The following is a 17,897-nucleotide window of genomic DNA, read 5'->3' as shown; positions in this document are numbered from 1 at the left end:
TACTATTGCTTTATGCACATATTGCTTTCTCAATAATGCTTTCCTATAGACAATGTATTACTTTCTCTGTTGTAACTTTGGCCTTAGGGCGAGTCCTTGTTGCAATGATATATGCTTTAACTTCAATAAAAAAATTATTTTCAAAAAAAAAGTAAACTGGAATGTTGTTTAAAATTGTATTCTCTACCTTAATCATGAAAGAAACATTTTGGGTTTAGCGTCCCTTTAAGCAAATTTGATGATAGAAGTGGAAAGAATTTTACATTTCTATGTTCTGTTTTGGGGTTTCATATGCCTTTTTATTACTATTATGAAATAATTTATGTGATATGTTGTGTATCTTATTTTTTTATGAAATATATGTTCATAGTTATATATATTTATAAAAATAATAATATAAATATAAACCATAATTCAATTATATAATCAGTCTTTGTTCACAATAAGTATTTATTCTTTTTATTAGACTAGCTAACCCTGTAACTCAGTTTATTTATATTATGCAATAAACAAAAATTTCATTAGTCAAAAAAATAAAAATAAATAAAAAAAATCAATATATATTTATGAGAGATTTTTACACAATATTAATAAGCGTCATTCTTTACATATGGGTATTATAGTCACTAGGTACACGGTGATTGGTTGGTTATTTTTTTTAATTCCCAAATATTTATTTCCATGCACCTTTACAGCAACAGCTTACAATTTATTTTGTGTCCACGCCCATTTCCAGCCTAACCAATCAGAGTACATGTGTTGGAAGCCGCATGTTGAAGCCTAGGGGGCTAGTCTCAACCAATCAGAGGGCGCCCTCATTAACATGCACCTTGGATGCGTGCAGAATGGCTGCAGTTACATTGTATCCGTAGTGCGACCCAGGAGCGCAGGGAGGAGGGGGCAGGAGCCGTCCCCTTGTTTGTTTTAGCCATCGCTGGGGAGAAAAAGGAGAGGGAAACCAGGGAGAGGAGGGAAGGATCACAGCGTTTAACAAGGATTAGAGAAGCCGGAACTGGGGAAGCATTGCATGGCGAGATCAGCCACTTACACGCAGGACTAGTGAGTGCTCCGTCTGCATTAGGTGCTCTGCCAGCCCTGCAGAGAGGAGGGCCCCACATTACAACTCCTGGGATCATGGCTTTACCGCTAGTGGGACTAGCAGCCTTGCTTATTGCCCCCTGTTTAGCCTCTCTTTGCCCTGCTCCTTGCCACTGTGACGGGGATGGAGCTGTGGACTGCTCCGGGAGAGGGCTGGTCACGGTGCCCGAGGGGGTCAGCACCTTCACCCACTCGTTGTAAGTATGCCTGCGTGGGAGGTGGGGATGCAGGGGTTAACTGTGTGTGACCTGTGCAATGGCTGCTCTGCATGTGATCACTTTATTAGGAATTAAAGCTCCTTTCTTTATAGACAACCCCCTGGTGATAAGAATTCCTGATCAGGTGCTTATTAAATCCCCCTTTGTGCTAGATTTGGGGTGTAACACTGAAAGGGTTAAACATTCAGTTTGAGCACCATATACTGTGGTGCCCAGTGGCTCTTTATTTATTTGTACCTTTTTTCTTCAAGGCTGGAAAATTATTTCTGAACTTGATCTTTGTATCATTTTTTTAATAGTTTATGGAATATATTATAGGCATAATGTATATTTATATATATATATTATCACCATAAATAATGTAATTGATGTGCGGTTCTATTTATTTATAAAATAAATAATATAATTCCCATATTGTGGGTTGTTGTTATTTATCCAGTACTGAGTTGGTTAAACATTCACAAATTAATATGTATTATTACCCTGTGCTGAATATAATCATATGGCAGGGTTATGTAGACTGTATTCACTCATTTTGAACTCTGTTGGTGCTTTTTTCCCCCTAAAATATAAATAATCCCAGATAAAGTCAGGTGTCAATTTAACCCCTTTGTGCCACAGTGTGACCATATGTGGCATCCCTTATTATCTGGATCTGTTTACTTTCCAGCACTGAAAAGGTTTAACATTACATTCCACTTGGTCTTTGTTAAACTCCAAAGAACTCCTCACCCCTTCTGATTCCAAGAACTCATGACAGTTTTATTAATAGTTACTTAATATGTTGCTTTTCTGTTACAAAACAATATATGCATACTACATAAAATCTAGGGTTGGAATTGTATAGTAATATTGACAGTGTCTCTGATTCATTAGTTTGTAGTAGCTGTCCAAAGGGGAAAAAGCATTCTGAATGAAGCTTCCTTATGTTGCCTCGGCCTGTTCATTGTAAATATATGCAGGGCATATATAACATGATTATGCTTGTTGCCAACTCTTAACTTGCCTGTCTGCCTACCATGCATGTCTTTCCCTGTACTTTGAACTTGTACACAACTGTAACATTATAATCAGATTGTTCTACTAGAGATTTGTGGGTGATGCATTACGCTGACCATGTAATAGTCTGTTGCACTTTTTGGTGTTATGATGGAAGCTAGAACCAAGTGCCCTGTATTCTATTTTCTAGATTCACATTCCATACAGGGCAGCTTGGATCTAGAACATCTCTTGTATTATAACTGCAATTTATTCTTTGTGGTTGTATTATAATCATTTGTTGCCATAGATATGTTTTTAGCCTTCATTGTTAACCAAATAGTTAATTACTCCAGCATTCTTAATCAATAAGATCATCCATTGATTTGTTTCAGAATATTGCTGTATTGTACTAGATAAATCAGTATTCATGTTTACTGTATGTGGTTGTCTCCAGCATTTAATGTATTGCTGTGCATAAAAATATTAAGGCCTTTGGCATGTAGATATATTTACCCAAGAAACTGTAAGCAAACAGTGAGGAAGCTAAAGTGTGCAGAGATCTGTGTGACAAATTTCATTGTTGGTTTATGTCTTGCTTGCAAATGTATTTCATGCTGGATTCCAATCTTCGAACATAGTAATTTGGCTTGAAGTGAGTTCACTGTGTTTTGATACAATACATAAGAATGCTTCAATTTATATTGTTTTTATGGTGTCTGTTGTAGTGCTAGGCAGTTTGGGTTTTCTGTCTAGTTATGCCACTCCATATGGGCACTTTTTGTGCTAACTATATAACTCCTATTTTAGGTTGTAATGCATTTATAGCTCTGAAACAAATGAAACCTTGTTTTGCTTCTGTTAAGTCTACAGGAATGCTCTAATCTATCTACTCACCAACATACATACATACATACATGTCTTTTAAGAACCCTATCTATGCCTGAAAATTATAATGGAGTCCTTGAGCAATTACCTATTTGACCTACTGCTTCCCACCCAGTATGTGCCAAGGTGCAATAGCTAAAATGCAGTATACACAGTTGCTCCAGATTTTGAAGTACTGACAAATCTTAGAAAAAGGAACTTGAATAATCTATGTACATAGTTTGCAATCTTGAAGCTTAATTAAATAATATATCCATATTTATAATCAATCTTTTTTTAGTTATTTATTTAAACAAATTGGATAGTGTATTGTGTGTGTGTGAGACAGCCAAATGATTCTGTCTGTGTAATTAACTTAAAAGAGAAAACATTGTGGGCTGAGTATAAATAAGAAATATTACTTATTTTGAATTGCCAGACAAGACTAATAATTTATGATAAAATAAATAGTATAACACAATATGGATATTTACTTACACACCCCTATTTTTTATGACTAACCATGATTACAAAGATCAGGAGTGGTTAAATTACAGCAAGGATGGTGAAGAAAATACAGTTCTAGTTTATGGTCTGCCAAACTACTATATGTCAAAAGTAGTGTAGTGACCTTGAGTAAAGAAAATGAAATAAAATACATTTCAACATCTATTACTAATATATGATAAATTATGTGTTTTCTTCATTTAAAACTCAATATGCATCGTTTTTTATCTTGAAGTCATAACTGACTGAATTATTTTTCATTTGAGAGAAATGATAGTTATAAATGAATTCAATATGAATTCTACTGAACTGTTCCACATGCTGTAGAGGTCAGCAGTTTGGCAATACATATACATTTCTTGTTTTGTTTATAGGGCATGTAACAAAACTAAATGGTTTTAGACTTGCTTGCAGCGTGGGTAATAATGCATAGATTCTGAGTTTGTTTTTTAATCATTATGATGCTGCCATGAAGTCAGTCATATAGAATATTTAAAGGGATATGAAACCCCAAAAAATTGAATTTGTGATTCAGACAGAGCATAGAATTTTTGAAACAAGTTTTCAGTTCAAACTTGCTTCGTTCCTATGTTATTCTTTGTTGAAGAGATATGTAGGTAGGTGTTCTTGCATATGGATACAATTCTTGTAAAACTGCTGCTTTATAGTATTTCAGGCACATGCATGTTCCTCAGTTTACGTCCCTACTTTTTAACAAAAGCTATCAAGAGAATGCAGAAAATTTGATCATTTAAGTACATTAGAAAACAAATTTAAAAATTTGTATTGTGTGCTCTGTCTGAAATACAAGTTTTATTTTCTTATCCCTTTTTACATTGTTTAAAGACTTTAAAAAAAAAAAAAAAAGCCTGGTGAAAATGACACATGAACTTATGGGGCAGGTTTGTAATTAAAGTACACTAATTGTCTGAATTGCAAAAATGACCTGTTCTAATGTACTATGAGTTTTTAACCCTTCCAAAGGATTCCGAGTCCCACTTGATTGGCTGCTATAAGCAGCCAGCAGTCCCAGTTGACTGACTAGCTGTGTGTTACTCAGGAGCTGGATTGCTCCAGAGTCTGTTTTACTAATGTGTTTAACATCCTTTAGCACATAGTGAGTTAGGGCCACATGAAAAAGTGTAATTTTTACCTTTCAATGTCCCTTTAAAATACCATTAGAACAACATTTGACAAATTTATTTAAAGGGTCACTAAAGTCAAAATTAATCTTTCATGATTCAGATTGCGTATATGTTTAGAGGCTTTTCAATTAATTTTTATGTGCGCTTTCTGAGACACCAGCTATTACTGAGCATGTGCAAGAGTTCATTCTATACATATGAGTCTGTGATTGGCTGATACCTATCACATGCTACAAGGGGCCGGCAAATTTATGTAGATTTTTAAATTATTCAGAAAACATTTACTGCTCTTTTAAAATTCAGAGTTAAAGGGACAGTCAACCTTTTTTATTTTAAAAGATAGATAATCCCCAGTTTTGCACTGAAAATATGGTTATAGTAATACTTTTTACTTCTGTGATTACCTTGTTTCTAAGCTTCTTCTGACGGCCCCCTGATCACGACTTCATCTATTGACTTGCATTTAAGCCAATTATTGCTGTGTTGTTAGAATCCACGGGCGTCAGCACAATGTTATCTATATGGCTCACATGAACTAACTTCCCCCTAATGTGAAAAGCAAAATCAAAAGCATGTGATCATGGGGCTGTCTTTAGAGACTTAGAAACAGACGTAAATTTAGAGGTTTAAAGGTTATAAAGTATATTAATATAACCTTGTTGTTTGTGCAAAGCTTGGGAATGGGTGGTAAAGGCGTTATCTATCTTTTTAAACAAGAACAATTTTTGTGTTGACTGTCCCTTTTAAGGACTTTGTGTTTTATTATGCACTTGCTGGTTATGCAATTCTACTTTTATTTAAAGGGACATAAAACCCCAAATGTATCTTTCATTAATCAGAGAATACAATTTTAAAAAAAAAATCTAATTTTGCTTATTTCTCATGTTATTCTTTGAAGAGATATCTAGATAAGTAAGTTTGGAGCACTACATGGCAGGGAATAGTGCTGCCATCTAGTGCTCTTGCTAATGTAAAACACTGTTGCCATATAGTGCTGTAGACACAAGTACCCTCCTGAACTTCCTGGATTTCAACAAAGAATAACAAGAAAACAAAGTTTGATAATAGAAGTACATTGGAAAACTTTTTTGTTTAAATTGGGTGCTATCTGTATCATTTGGGGTTTTATGTTCCTTTAAAATTTTAGAAGCTACTCTAAATACTGAAGGTCTATCCATGCTTCCTTGTAGCCAGCAATAATATTGAGAAGCCTTTTTTTTTTAGTTGACAGCTAAGGGTGCTTGTATATAGATGTTTGTAGAATTATCCAAAAATGTTAGGACAGATCTAATTGTTGCATAATATTTGCCAGTTAGGTATTTTAATATCCGTGGGACAGTGATTATAGCTTTATCACAAGTAAAACTGTTCATTTTTAGAACTAATGACCGACTTACAAGAATTTATACATCATAAATGTTTAGAAAAAGTTTTTCTAATGAACATTGTTTTCTCTGATTTATAATACAGGGGTATACGTTTTGAACATGTATTTTCTCTGTGTCTAATTTATAAATATGTTGTGAAAGCAAAGGGTCAGATATATTATTTTTTTTTAAATATAAACTGTACAGAAGTTGTATTGTGTATTTGTTTTGGAGCCAACTAACCACAGAATAAAAGGAATTGCAGTGTATGTTTGCTTATGTAGTCAGCTTGCTCTGAGCTGTTTTGTTTCTTATTCTGGATAATTTATGTACAACAGATAACAGAACATGTTTTTCAACTTTATTGGAAGTTTGTTTCCAGAATTTACATTTCTTTACATTTTTTATTTTTACATTGTTTTTAGATATCCTCTTAAACTGCTGCTGCATATTAAAAGCGTTTTTTGTCTTGGTTATAACGCACTTCACTTGAGTCCCTCACTGGGCTGGGGTGTAATATTTTTATTGCTGTGACCCTCAGGATGCGTGAGAATGGATATATGCAATCCACAAACTCTGGGTAGGACACTTGTTTTTTAAAGGTATACATGTGGCTTTACTTTTTTTTTTTTTTAAAGGGACAGTCAAGTCGAAAATAAACTTTCATGATTCAGATAGGGCATGTAATTTTAAACAACTTTCCAATGTATGTTTATCACCAATTTTGCTTTATTCTCTTGATATTCTTAGTTGAAAGCTAAACCTAGGTAGGATCATATGCTAATTTCTTAGTCCTTGAAGGCCGCCTCTAATCTAAATGTATTTTGACAGTTTTTCACCACTAGAGCACGTTAGTTCATGTGTGTCATATAGATAACCCTGTGCTCATGCACATGGAGTTACCTAGGAGTCAGCACTGATATAAGGTGGCAGTTCGCAGAGGCTTGGATGCAAGGTAATCACACAGGTTAAACGTGTATTATTATAACTGTGTTGGCTATGCAAAACTGGGAAATGGGTAATAAAGGGTTTTTCTTTTTAAACAACAAAAAAATCTGGTGTTCACTGTCCCTTTAAGGAGAATGGGAATATACATTTCTTAGACCTTGAAGGCCGTCTTTTTTCTAAATGCATTTTGACAGTTTTTCACCACTAGATGTTTCATATAGGTAACATTGAGCTCATGTACGTTAAATTTACCGAGGAGTGAGCACTGATTGGCTAAAATGCAAGTCTGTCAAAATAACTGAAATAAGGGGCAGTCTGCAGAGGCTTAGATACAAGGTAATTAGAGGTAAAACGTATAATATTATTATAACTGTGTTGGTTATGCAAAACTGTGAAATGGGTAAGGGATTATTTATCTTTTAAAACGACAAAAATTCTGGTGTTGACTGTCCCTTTATGTATTAAATAACATAAAAAGTAATAATATTGCAAAGTAGTATACTGCCCCGACTTGGCTTCTTAACAATGCCATCTGACTGTCAAGATGTTTTTCTAGAGAACACCAATGTATATGAATGATCTGTGGCCTAAAATGTTGTTTTTATTTTTTTTTTTTACATTCAGGGCTCAAAATTTCAAGTCCTAAGCTACTAGCCAGGACAAAATGTTACTCGCCACACCACACCCCCTCTTTGCATATATTAAGCCATTGTGAAACATTTTGTTTTTATTTTATACCATAACACATTTAAATAATGCTACATGCAGCTACAATATATAACAAAAAATAAGTTCATAGCAGTTAAAAATCAACTAGAGGTTTTGGGGAAGAAGTAAGTTGTTGAACATAGAGAGTGCTTATAGTCATGGAAGGTCATAGCAGAGTGGAGACTTTTTTTTTTTTTTCTCTCTCTCATAATTATCTCTCCCTTCTAGCTCTTAACAATCTTTCTCCATTCCCTTCTCTCGTCAATCTCTCTTTACCCTCTCCCTTCTCTCTCATGCCATATCTTCTCATATCTCTTCACTCTTCTTCTTCTTCTCCTCTGCAATGTCTTTTTCTGCCCCTGTTTACCCTCAGATGTAATGGTCTCTAAGCACTAATGGGGGCCCTAGAGCAGTGTTTTTCAAGCAATGTGCCGTGGCACTCAGGTGTGCCGTGAGAGATCCTCAGGTGTGCCGCGGCAGACTGACAACAGTGTGACATTTTTTAAACTTTGCTTGTTTTTTAATCCCAGTGCAGGGGTGTCCCTCTTTCAAATTTTTAAATATTGGGAGGTATGTGACAGGCTCATCAGACAGACATCATTTACAACCATGATATATTGACATTCATTCACAGACAATCATTATGATTGATTGTGAATGAATGTCAATATGTCACGTATAGTTTGTAGGAGGCATGGCATAACAGCACAATGCATACAGTGTGTTTGTGTATGTGTGTATATATATATATATGTGTGTGTGTGTGTATATATATATATATTATTACATATTACAATGTGTGATGATTTTTTTTTTTATTTTTTGGGGGGGGGGGGGATGGTGGTGTGCCACAGGATTTTTTTAATCTAAAAAAAGTGTGCCACGGCAAAAAAAAGTTAAAAATCACTGCCCTAGAGGACTAACATATATCATTGTACTTTCGTGGTTATATAATATCTTTTTAGTGTTGGCACATAGCCCAAAATGTATGTTTGTCAGTGCTGCAATAGGAATGTACATGTGCCAACACACCTTTTAGACTTCACATTTACTATATTCACTAACTTTTACTCGCCACCGTTAAATTTCCACTCGCCAATGGCTGTGGAAACTTTGAGCCCTGCCCTAGATTAAAACTTGTGTTTGTTGAGTTTAGTTATAAAAGATTGTATTTAATCCTAGCTTGCAATTTAAATTCACCACTGTCCACATTGTGACTATGTGTGGTCTGTCTTGTGTTTGCCTACTTAAAGGGACAGATTCAAGTCCATTGTGTTTAAAGCTGGTGCAGCAGCATTCTTTAATGGCTGGGCTCTCACATCCCCACTGGGAAGTTGATTTATTTTGATGCATTTTGTTTTTCTGTAGCTATTACAGAGAATTGGTATTTTTAGTAATGGTAGAGGTTTAAACGGGAAGAGCAGCTATTTCAAATGACTAAATAAAAATAAGAGCTATTTGTAAATAATTTAATACTCTATGCACACAAAATGGATTATTGGGAACCCGTTAAAAGAAATTGTTTATGTACACTGTTCCTTTTAAAAAGTCCCCCGCATGTATTGTTCTTCAGTCTTAATATATCATGCGTATACCTTCTAATTTTATAATACAATACATGCGCATACCTTCTAATTTTTATAATACAATACATGCTCGCGGTCACTTTTTTTTGTGGTCTTTATAGATATCAATTCAATGAAACAATGGCATGAGATTTCATGAAATGATAAATGTATGCTAATAAATGTATTTTTTTGGCACACACGCAAACACGGTTGATAAAGCATTGTGGTTGAGGAATTTGAAAGTAAACAAACAAGCAGTGACAAGTAAGGATATTTGCTTTCTTACATGTACTACGCAGTGTATTGCATTTGATGTATTCACAAAGCAGGTAGGGAGGGCACCTTGTCTTTGTGCTGTGAAGCAAGCTTTTTATGTTTGTTATGGATTTTACCATAAACCATCGCTCAACAAAATATATATATTCTCTATATATCCTAAACTAAATGCGTAGCATTTTTGTATTTATGCCTCTGACAACTATTATTATTATTATTAAGTATAGACTTTTGCATGTCCCAGGCATTTTTTTTATTTTTTTATTCTTTTACAGTTCTTGTTTTTACCACCTCCTATTGGAAGTTTATTCCACAAATTCACCACCCTTTCTATAAAAAAAAAAACTGCTTCATCACGTCACATTTCTGCTGAACTTGTAGCCCTCTAACTTATGATTGCGACCCTTTGTTTTTGGTATTCCTTTTTTTTGTGGTATATGCTTTGTGTCCACTTTATTTAGTGTTTGATAAATCCCAGTTTAAAAAGTAGGAGCCAGACAAACTTTTAGGAACCAAACAGTGGTGTTTGATTATTATTAGTTATTTGTAGAGAGCCAACAGATTACGCAGCGCTATGGAGAACAACCCAAAGAGCATGGGTAGAATTCTAGGAGCCAGTGGCTACAGGGCTCCTAATTTTGTCGAGCCCTGCTTAAAGTCTTTAAAGGACCAGTAAAAACTATAGATTAGCATAATCAACAAGTGCATGATAAAAAGACAATGCAATAGCACTTGATCTGAACTTTAAATAAGTAGTAGATTTTTTTTTTTTTTTTCTGACAAATTTCAAAGTTTTGTCTATTTCCACTCCTGTATCATGTGACAGCCAATAATATATGTATATTCTGTAAATTCTTGCACATACTCAGTAGGGGCTGGTAGTGTAATTATAAATGGTCTCAACATTTAGAAGAAGTAAATTGGAAAGTTGTTTAAAATTTAATGCTCTATCTGTATCATTAACTTTTTAATTTTGATTTGAGTGTCCCTATAAATGGAAATGTTTTGGCCCTACAGGGAAAGGCTAGATTTTTTGAAAACCCTTTTGAACTCTTTCAAGTGTTGCAGTCCAACTGTCTGTGTCAACTGCAATGTATAAATGTGCACAGGGTGCGAAGAGCTCTGATCCAAAATTTAATTCTACCCCCTCAAACATACCAAAATATTTGACGGGTATCTGATGAGAAGTATTAAGAAGGGCAGGGTTACAGGAAGCCCTTTTAGGAATTTACAGGCAACATCTGTAGGGTGCTATCGATAAATCTGCCAGGAAACTGTTGTATACAAATCTAGGTACTACATTTAATGATGTTGTTTGTCAAACAGAACCATAAATGCTTGCAACACATTTTAAGGCACTCAGGGAAAATGACAAATACTTCCAGGTTGCTAAAAGCTTGACTGGTCATGGGTTCTAGGATATCCTAAAATAAATACATTTTTGCAAAGATACAAAAACTACTCTATTTTGTTAGCACATTGGTCGTCCTCTTCCCCCAAAATAAAAATATTGCCATTTGCCTGGAAATACTCTGCTAGTGGCAGAGAAGGGGAAAAAATGTAGCTCTTCCTCATAGCTAATGACTGAAAATCTATACAAGTATCAGGGCTCTGTGTATTGTAAATGAGACGAGATAAAGGTGGATTGTAAAAGTTCTACAATGTGTTTTCTATGTTTGAAACATAAATGTTTTTGTGGAAATATTGGGCTAGATTTATAAAAAAAAATAGGCCCCCAGAGCCTTAGGGTTGACAACAGGGCTATTACAATGGGAGAGAGTTGTTTTACGAGTTTCTTACATTTGATACAGAGCTGAGACTTTGCTAAAGGAAGTTTCCACTTTAACACAGAAGTGCAAGGTCGCGAGTATCTGCGAATATAATTGCTTGCCAGTTTTCATTTAATAATGTGGCACAAACTGCTGTAGTCTGGCTTACTTCTCTGGTGCCAGAGATCCTGGGGCATATTAGGAAGCGGAGCGTTGTAGTTTTCTCTGGTATGGATTAATTCTTACTATAATACAGTGAATATTTGCTCAGACGCAATGAAATACAATCTGTGCAAAAACCCAGACAGCACTCCCCTTTCTATCACATCACCCCATGAATTGACTTCAACTTTCCCACCAGTCAAAAGCCCTGTTCCCATTTTTATAGCTGACCATTTGGCATTACTTCCAGTTTCTTTTTAAATGGGGTAAAAAAAAATTCTTAGAGGTCACTTGTAAAAAAATAATAATAATAATATATACAACTGGAAAACCCATTCAGGAAAGCATTCTCCAGAAGCACATTAAATCCCCTGTCACATTTTGGATTTGCCATTAAATGAAATCATTCAGGCATGTGAAACAGAGTCTGTTATTTTTACTGTCATTTTTATATAACTCAAATTTTTTATGTTTAACTCCCTCCCTCCCTGTCTGGTCTGCTGTGTGTTCAGAAGATTGACCCAGTACAGATGTGTTTTTTTTTTTTTTTTTTTTTTAAACTCTATAAAGGAAGAAATTATATTTATAGAAAATTGTTTTGTAAGTTCTGCCCCTCACCATAAAAACAATACTTGGTAACTTTATTAGTAAAAATACTTTTTTTCTGTTTATAATTGGAAAAAAAACCCATGTCTATTCAGATTGCTTTGTCATTATTTACAATTAAAGGGGCTATAAACAGCATGAGATTTTAAAATAAATTCTTTAGTTATGCATAGTAAACCATTTTGCAATACATTTTTATTCATTTTACACCATTTCATGTAGTTTAGTTATGAAAATTGTGACTCTATTCTCAGATGTGGAAAAGCACACTGCTGGCTTCTTCAAGGCTAACCCTGCTACATGCATTCTCGCTGGCTTTAACAGATATAAGCTGCAAAACAATGCATTTTATACTAACACAATGGCTGTGGTTAGCATTGATGCCTGCAGACTCAATAATTGACTCCACCACCAAATAAGTATATTGAAAAACAAATGTAGCAAAGTGTTTAACCCCTTCATGCTAGGAGCAAGTGCTTAGATCAGAACAAAGTTCTGATGTAAACACTTGCTTGAAAATTTAAACCGCACAACAGTCAATGGGATCATTATGTTTTTCAAGGCTGGGACCGAAGGCTGCAGGACACCATATTGCACAAAAAGGTTAAAAAAGGTATAGACTTGGCTGATAAGTTCTATAGCAAGACAACAGAAATGCCTTGTTAATTACAAGGTGTTTACTGTCCCTTTTAATTGAAACTTAAGAATATAGCTAGCTTGTTGGGGCATAAAACTCAAATTCTCTGCAAATGAATTTATTAAGCTGAATCATTGTAATTCATAAAACAAGTTTTGGTTTTAATTATCTTTTCTTTTATAAAACTATCAGTTGGGATTTACAGACTGTTACAAATGGCTTCCCAGTAAGCAATATGCACATTTTGAAAATTGGTAAATAAATTACTGTGCATTTGTTTACAAGGCCCAGTTACAGGGTCCCAACAAACCGTTATGTCTGGCTCAAAGAAGAAAAATAAAAGGGTCCTTGCTATAGGTACATTAAAGTTTGTTCGTTAGAACTTTTATTTATTTTAGGAGCCCCTAAAATGTTAAGATTTATATTTTGAGACATGATGAAGATACTTTAGCATCAGTTAATTTTTTTTTTGTAAAATTAAAGAAATAAAAAATGTGAATTCCTGGGTCTATTTTTATAATCGAGATTGATGTTGTGATCATTTATTATTAAATTATTCTATATATTTGTTTTAAAGGGACAGTCTAGTCCAAAAAAAAAAAACGTTCATGATTCAGATTACAGGGCATGTAATTTTAAACAATTTTCCAATTTACTTTTATCACCAATTTTTCTTTGTTCTCTTGGTATTCTTAGTTGAAAGCTTAACTTAGGAGGTTCATATGCTAATTTCTTAGACCTTGAAGGCCGCCTCTTAAGAATGCATTTTAACAGGTTTTTCACCACTAGAGGGTGTTAGTTCATGTTATTCATATAGATAACACTGTGCTCGTGCACGTGAAGTTACCTGGGAGCCATCACTGATTGGCTAAACTGCAAGTCTGTCAAAAGAACAAATAAAGGGGCAGTCTGCAGAGGCTTAGATACAAGATAATCACAGAGGTAAAAAATATATAAATATAACTGTGTTGGCTATGCAAAACTAGGGAATGGGTAAACAAGGGATTATCTCTTTTTAAAACAATAACAATTCTGGTGTAGACTGTCCCTTTAAACTTTGCTTTTATACTGCTGCTCCTTGATTTTCAAAGGGATCTCCAATTATAGGACTGCTTTCATCTTCTCAAATACCCAAAATGCAGGTGGAGATCACAAAATGATTAAGAAAGGTTTGAACTTTTCTTGCAAGTGGATCTAAAAGTGGCGTGAGTCAAAATGTCTGGGAATTAAATGCTCTTATGTCTTGTTTATGACGAAAACATTGCATAGCCAAACAGGCATTTTGTCCCACACCAAGCAGTTCATAACATTGTTGATTATATCACTAGTTCCATCACCTATGAAAATATATATTATATTTAGTAAGCCCCTGGTCGTCGCCTTTTTAGATAAAGTAAACCTAATTCTTATTTCCAAGGGGCATGTCCTTGAACTGCAAAACAATGTACATGTTTCCAAAAAAGGAATTGATCCACAATCCTTTAGACTTTATTAGTGAATTTTGTAGAAAAATCATTGGGTAATGTTTTCTAGAGAATTGTGACCAACCCTCATAATTACAGATTCAAAGTATTTTTTAATTTCATTTTTTTTTTTTATGCAACACTTTACTGTTTGTATAAAATATGCAAAATAAATAAAAAGTTCATTTTATCAGATTACAGCAAGCTTTTAAAATAATTTTAAAGGGACATTGTAATTTTATTTTCCTCTCTGTGGCCCTGTTACATTACTTTTGTTCACTGTTACACTTCCATTCTACTATTTGTTGGATCCTCCCCCCCCCCCCCATAGCATTTTAGCTACACATGAATGGTTTGACCCTGTCCCACAGCAGGGGCTCATGTGGCTTTGCATTCAATAGTCATGTTGTTGACAGAGAAAACATATGGGATATTTCATTGCTGTCTTCACTAGCAGAGTGTGAGACTGGAAGTTGGCTACATTGCGCCTTATTCGCTGATGTTATTGTAACTGTACTATACATGAATGATAAAATCATACCTTGTGTCATGCAAATGCTCTAATTTGTTAAAGCATGTCATTTTATCGCTAGTGAACAAAGGGGTTAAACACACAGTTAGAGTAGCGCTATGGAGCAGCAGAGCACTGCTGCCGTGCTCTGCAGGTCACTAGTGCTACTTTAACTGTGTATTTAACCCCTTTTGCAGGGATTAGACACATAGCTTTGCCACATCACTAGTAATAAAATGACATGAACTAACAAATTAGAGCTTCTAGTTTTATTACTATAAGCAGTGTGCTTTCCCAGACCTTTTTAGTGGGTGCACCGCCCCGGCTAAACTTTTAGCCAATATTAAGCTAAAATTAGCTAATTTTTAATGTTCAATTTTTATTGCACATATTATTATTATTATTATTAAATACATCTGATAAATTTTGCAATTAATTTGTGCTTTGAATAGCAGAAATTATAAAATATTACACTCCCCCCACCCGGCTACTTCATAATACCACTCGGCTGGCAACACATTTATGTGAAGAACACCGATTACGGATTTTAAAATATTTTTTACAGGAAGGTTGTTGGCGCTGTTTAAAGGGACACTGAACCCAAATTTTGTCTTTCATGATTCAGATAAAGCATACCATTTTAAGCAACTTTCTAATTTACTCCTATTATCAATTTTTCTTCGTTCTCTTGCTATCTTTATTTTAAAAAGAAGGCATCTAAGCTAAGAAGCCAGACAATTTTTGGTTGAGATCCTGGGCAGCACTTGTTTATTGGTGGGTGAATTTATCCACCAATCAGCAAGAACAACCCAGGTTGTTCACCAAAAATGGGCTGGCATCTAAACTTTCTTGCTTTTCAAATAAAGATACCAGAAGAATGAAGAACATTTGATAATAGGAGTAAATTAGAAAGTTGCTTAAAATGTCATGCTCTATCTGAATCACAAAAGAACATTTTTGGGTTAAGTGTCCCTTTAAGAATGAAAATCTTTTTATTATTGTGTGTTTTTTTTTATGTAACACGCAACAAACAAACAAAATAATTTTCATGCAATTTGGGAAACCATTTAGTATGCTTTTCTGTGTGTTTTGTTTGTTTACTTTTTATTCATTCTTTGTGCTTTTGATATTAATATACATTACCAGTTTGTTTTTATTTTTGTATATGCAAACTTTAGTTTAGTTACCTTTTTAAGTTAATAAAAAAGGTTTAGCTAAGGTTGGATACTATTTACAACTGCATATGCGCTTTTTTTTTTTTTTCTCTCTGAGAAATGCTGCAGGTGTAGGAGGCAGCTTGCCCTCTGCCTTGTTGATTTTTTACAAGGTCCTTTCAGATTGATGGTTTTTAAATTCAACAAGCTGTTAATATTTCACTGAGTGTGTCAGGTATGCTAGAAAGTTAGCTTCTCTTCCCAGAGGGCATTGCTTTAGTAAATGACAAATTATCTAAGAAGTGGCAGGTTTGTGAGACATTCTGCACCAGTGTTTTATTGCTGACTGCAACATATTACAGACTTATTTTATTTGTGTTTTTGCTGCTTGGTTTATTTAAAAAAAATCCACATATCTGGTAGCTCATGGTCTATACTTTTTTCAAGTTAAAACATATCTGTGTAAATCCACAGCATTTTATGCACACACTTAAGACTTCAAATAAAAACAGTTTTGTATGACTTGTGCCCAGTAAGATATCATAACATTATGAATGAACACACATACGCTGGCCTTACTGATTGTTTTACAAACAAATTCAGCCCCAGCTCACACAATTGTGGGTGTGATGGTTTTAGAGTATTGAAATAAATTACTTGTACCAGAAGTTAACGGCTGCCAGGGTGCCATGACACCTAGAAAATGTTTGTTTGTTTTTTCTCGTGTGGCACCAACCCATTGGAACACACTTCCTCTCGCTGTTCGACTTTCCACTATTCTGTCCTTTTTTAAAGGGAAAGTCTAGTCAAAATTAAACTTTCATGATTTAGCTAGAGCAGCAATTTTAAACAACTTTCCAATTTGCTTCCATTAAAAAAAATTGTGCAGTCTTTTTTTATATTTATACTTTTTTAGTCACCAGCTCCTACTGAGCATGTGCAAAAATGCACAGAATATATATGCATTTGTGATTGGCTGATGGCTGTCACATGATACAAAAAGAGTGGAAATAGACATAACTGAAGTGTGTCAGAAAAACATCTACTACTGATTTGAAGTTCAGACTAGGTGCTATTGGATTGTCTTGTCATCATGCATTTGTTGATTATGCAAATCTCCTTTATTTATTGGTCCTTTAAATGCTCCCTAAAGACAGTTTTGTTAAATGATGCCTACCAACCAACTCAGTAATAAATTAATTTCATTTACCTAATTGTCCTCATCTAACCCTGTACTAACATACTCACCCTTGCAGTCTCCACTTCCTGTTTCTCACCCTCCTAGATTTTAAGTTCCTACGGGAATAGGGCCCTCAATTCCTCCTGTAATGTCCTGTGTATCAACCTTGTACTTTTATCTTTTCTGTATCCAGGGACAAGCTGCGGAATTTGTTGCCGCTTTATAAATAATGAGGAATAATAGTAATATTTTCTTATATAATTTGATAGGAAAAAGTCATCTTTGACAAATTGACAGCTATTCCTCTCCCTTATTCTTCTCCCATAGTACACTGTCATTTCTGTATGGCAAATATATATATATATATATATATATATATATATATATATATATATATATATATATATATATATATATATATATATATATATATATATATATATATATATATATATATATATATATATATATTATAGTGTATGTATGTGTGTGTATATCTATCTATATTTGTATGTGTATCAATGTCTATACACTTATAAATAGATATGTTCACACCAAAAATACAAGTTTAACAATTAACCACAGCTCTAACGTGAAACGCATTAAATTTGCTTGAGCGAACACGTTTACTTTTAACTTGTAATATATGTGCGCTACTTCCGTTGCGCGTAAACGCCTGCGATAAACCCCTTATCGTTCAGGTGCAACTGTTAGTGTTCCATTTCTAATCTTGCC

The 17,897-nt window shown here is 34.3% G+C and overlaps 1 protein-coding gene across 1 annotated transcript in view; it reads left to right on the top strand.

Moving 5' to 3' along the window:
- The first annotated feature begins 836 nt into the window (after nucleotides 1-836).
- Nucleotides 837-17,897, top strand: part of LGR4 (leucine rich repeat containing G protein-coupled receptor 4) — a 222,783-nt gene continuing 205,722 nt past the window's right edge. The window contains exon 1 of the mRNA XM_053720390.1: nucleotides 837-1,295. Coding sequence (XP_053576365.1) covers nucleotides 1,135-1,295 — 161 coding nt within the window. The 5' untranslated portion in view covers nucleotides 837-1,134. The remainder of the gene's footprint in view (nucleotides 1,296-17,897) is intronic.

Source organism: Bombina bombina, chromosome 7 (assembly GCF_027579735.1).
Source record: "Bombina bombina isolate aBomBom1 chromosome 7, aBomBom1.pri, whole genome shotgun sequence".
Classification (NCBI taxonomy): Eukaryota; Metazoa; Chordata; class Amphibia; order Anura; family Bombinatoridae; genus Bombina; species Bombina bombina.
The sequence above is the reverse complement of the archived record's forward strand: the minus strand, read 5'-3'. Positions and strand labels throughout refer to the sequence as shown.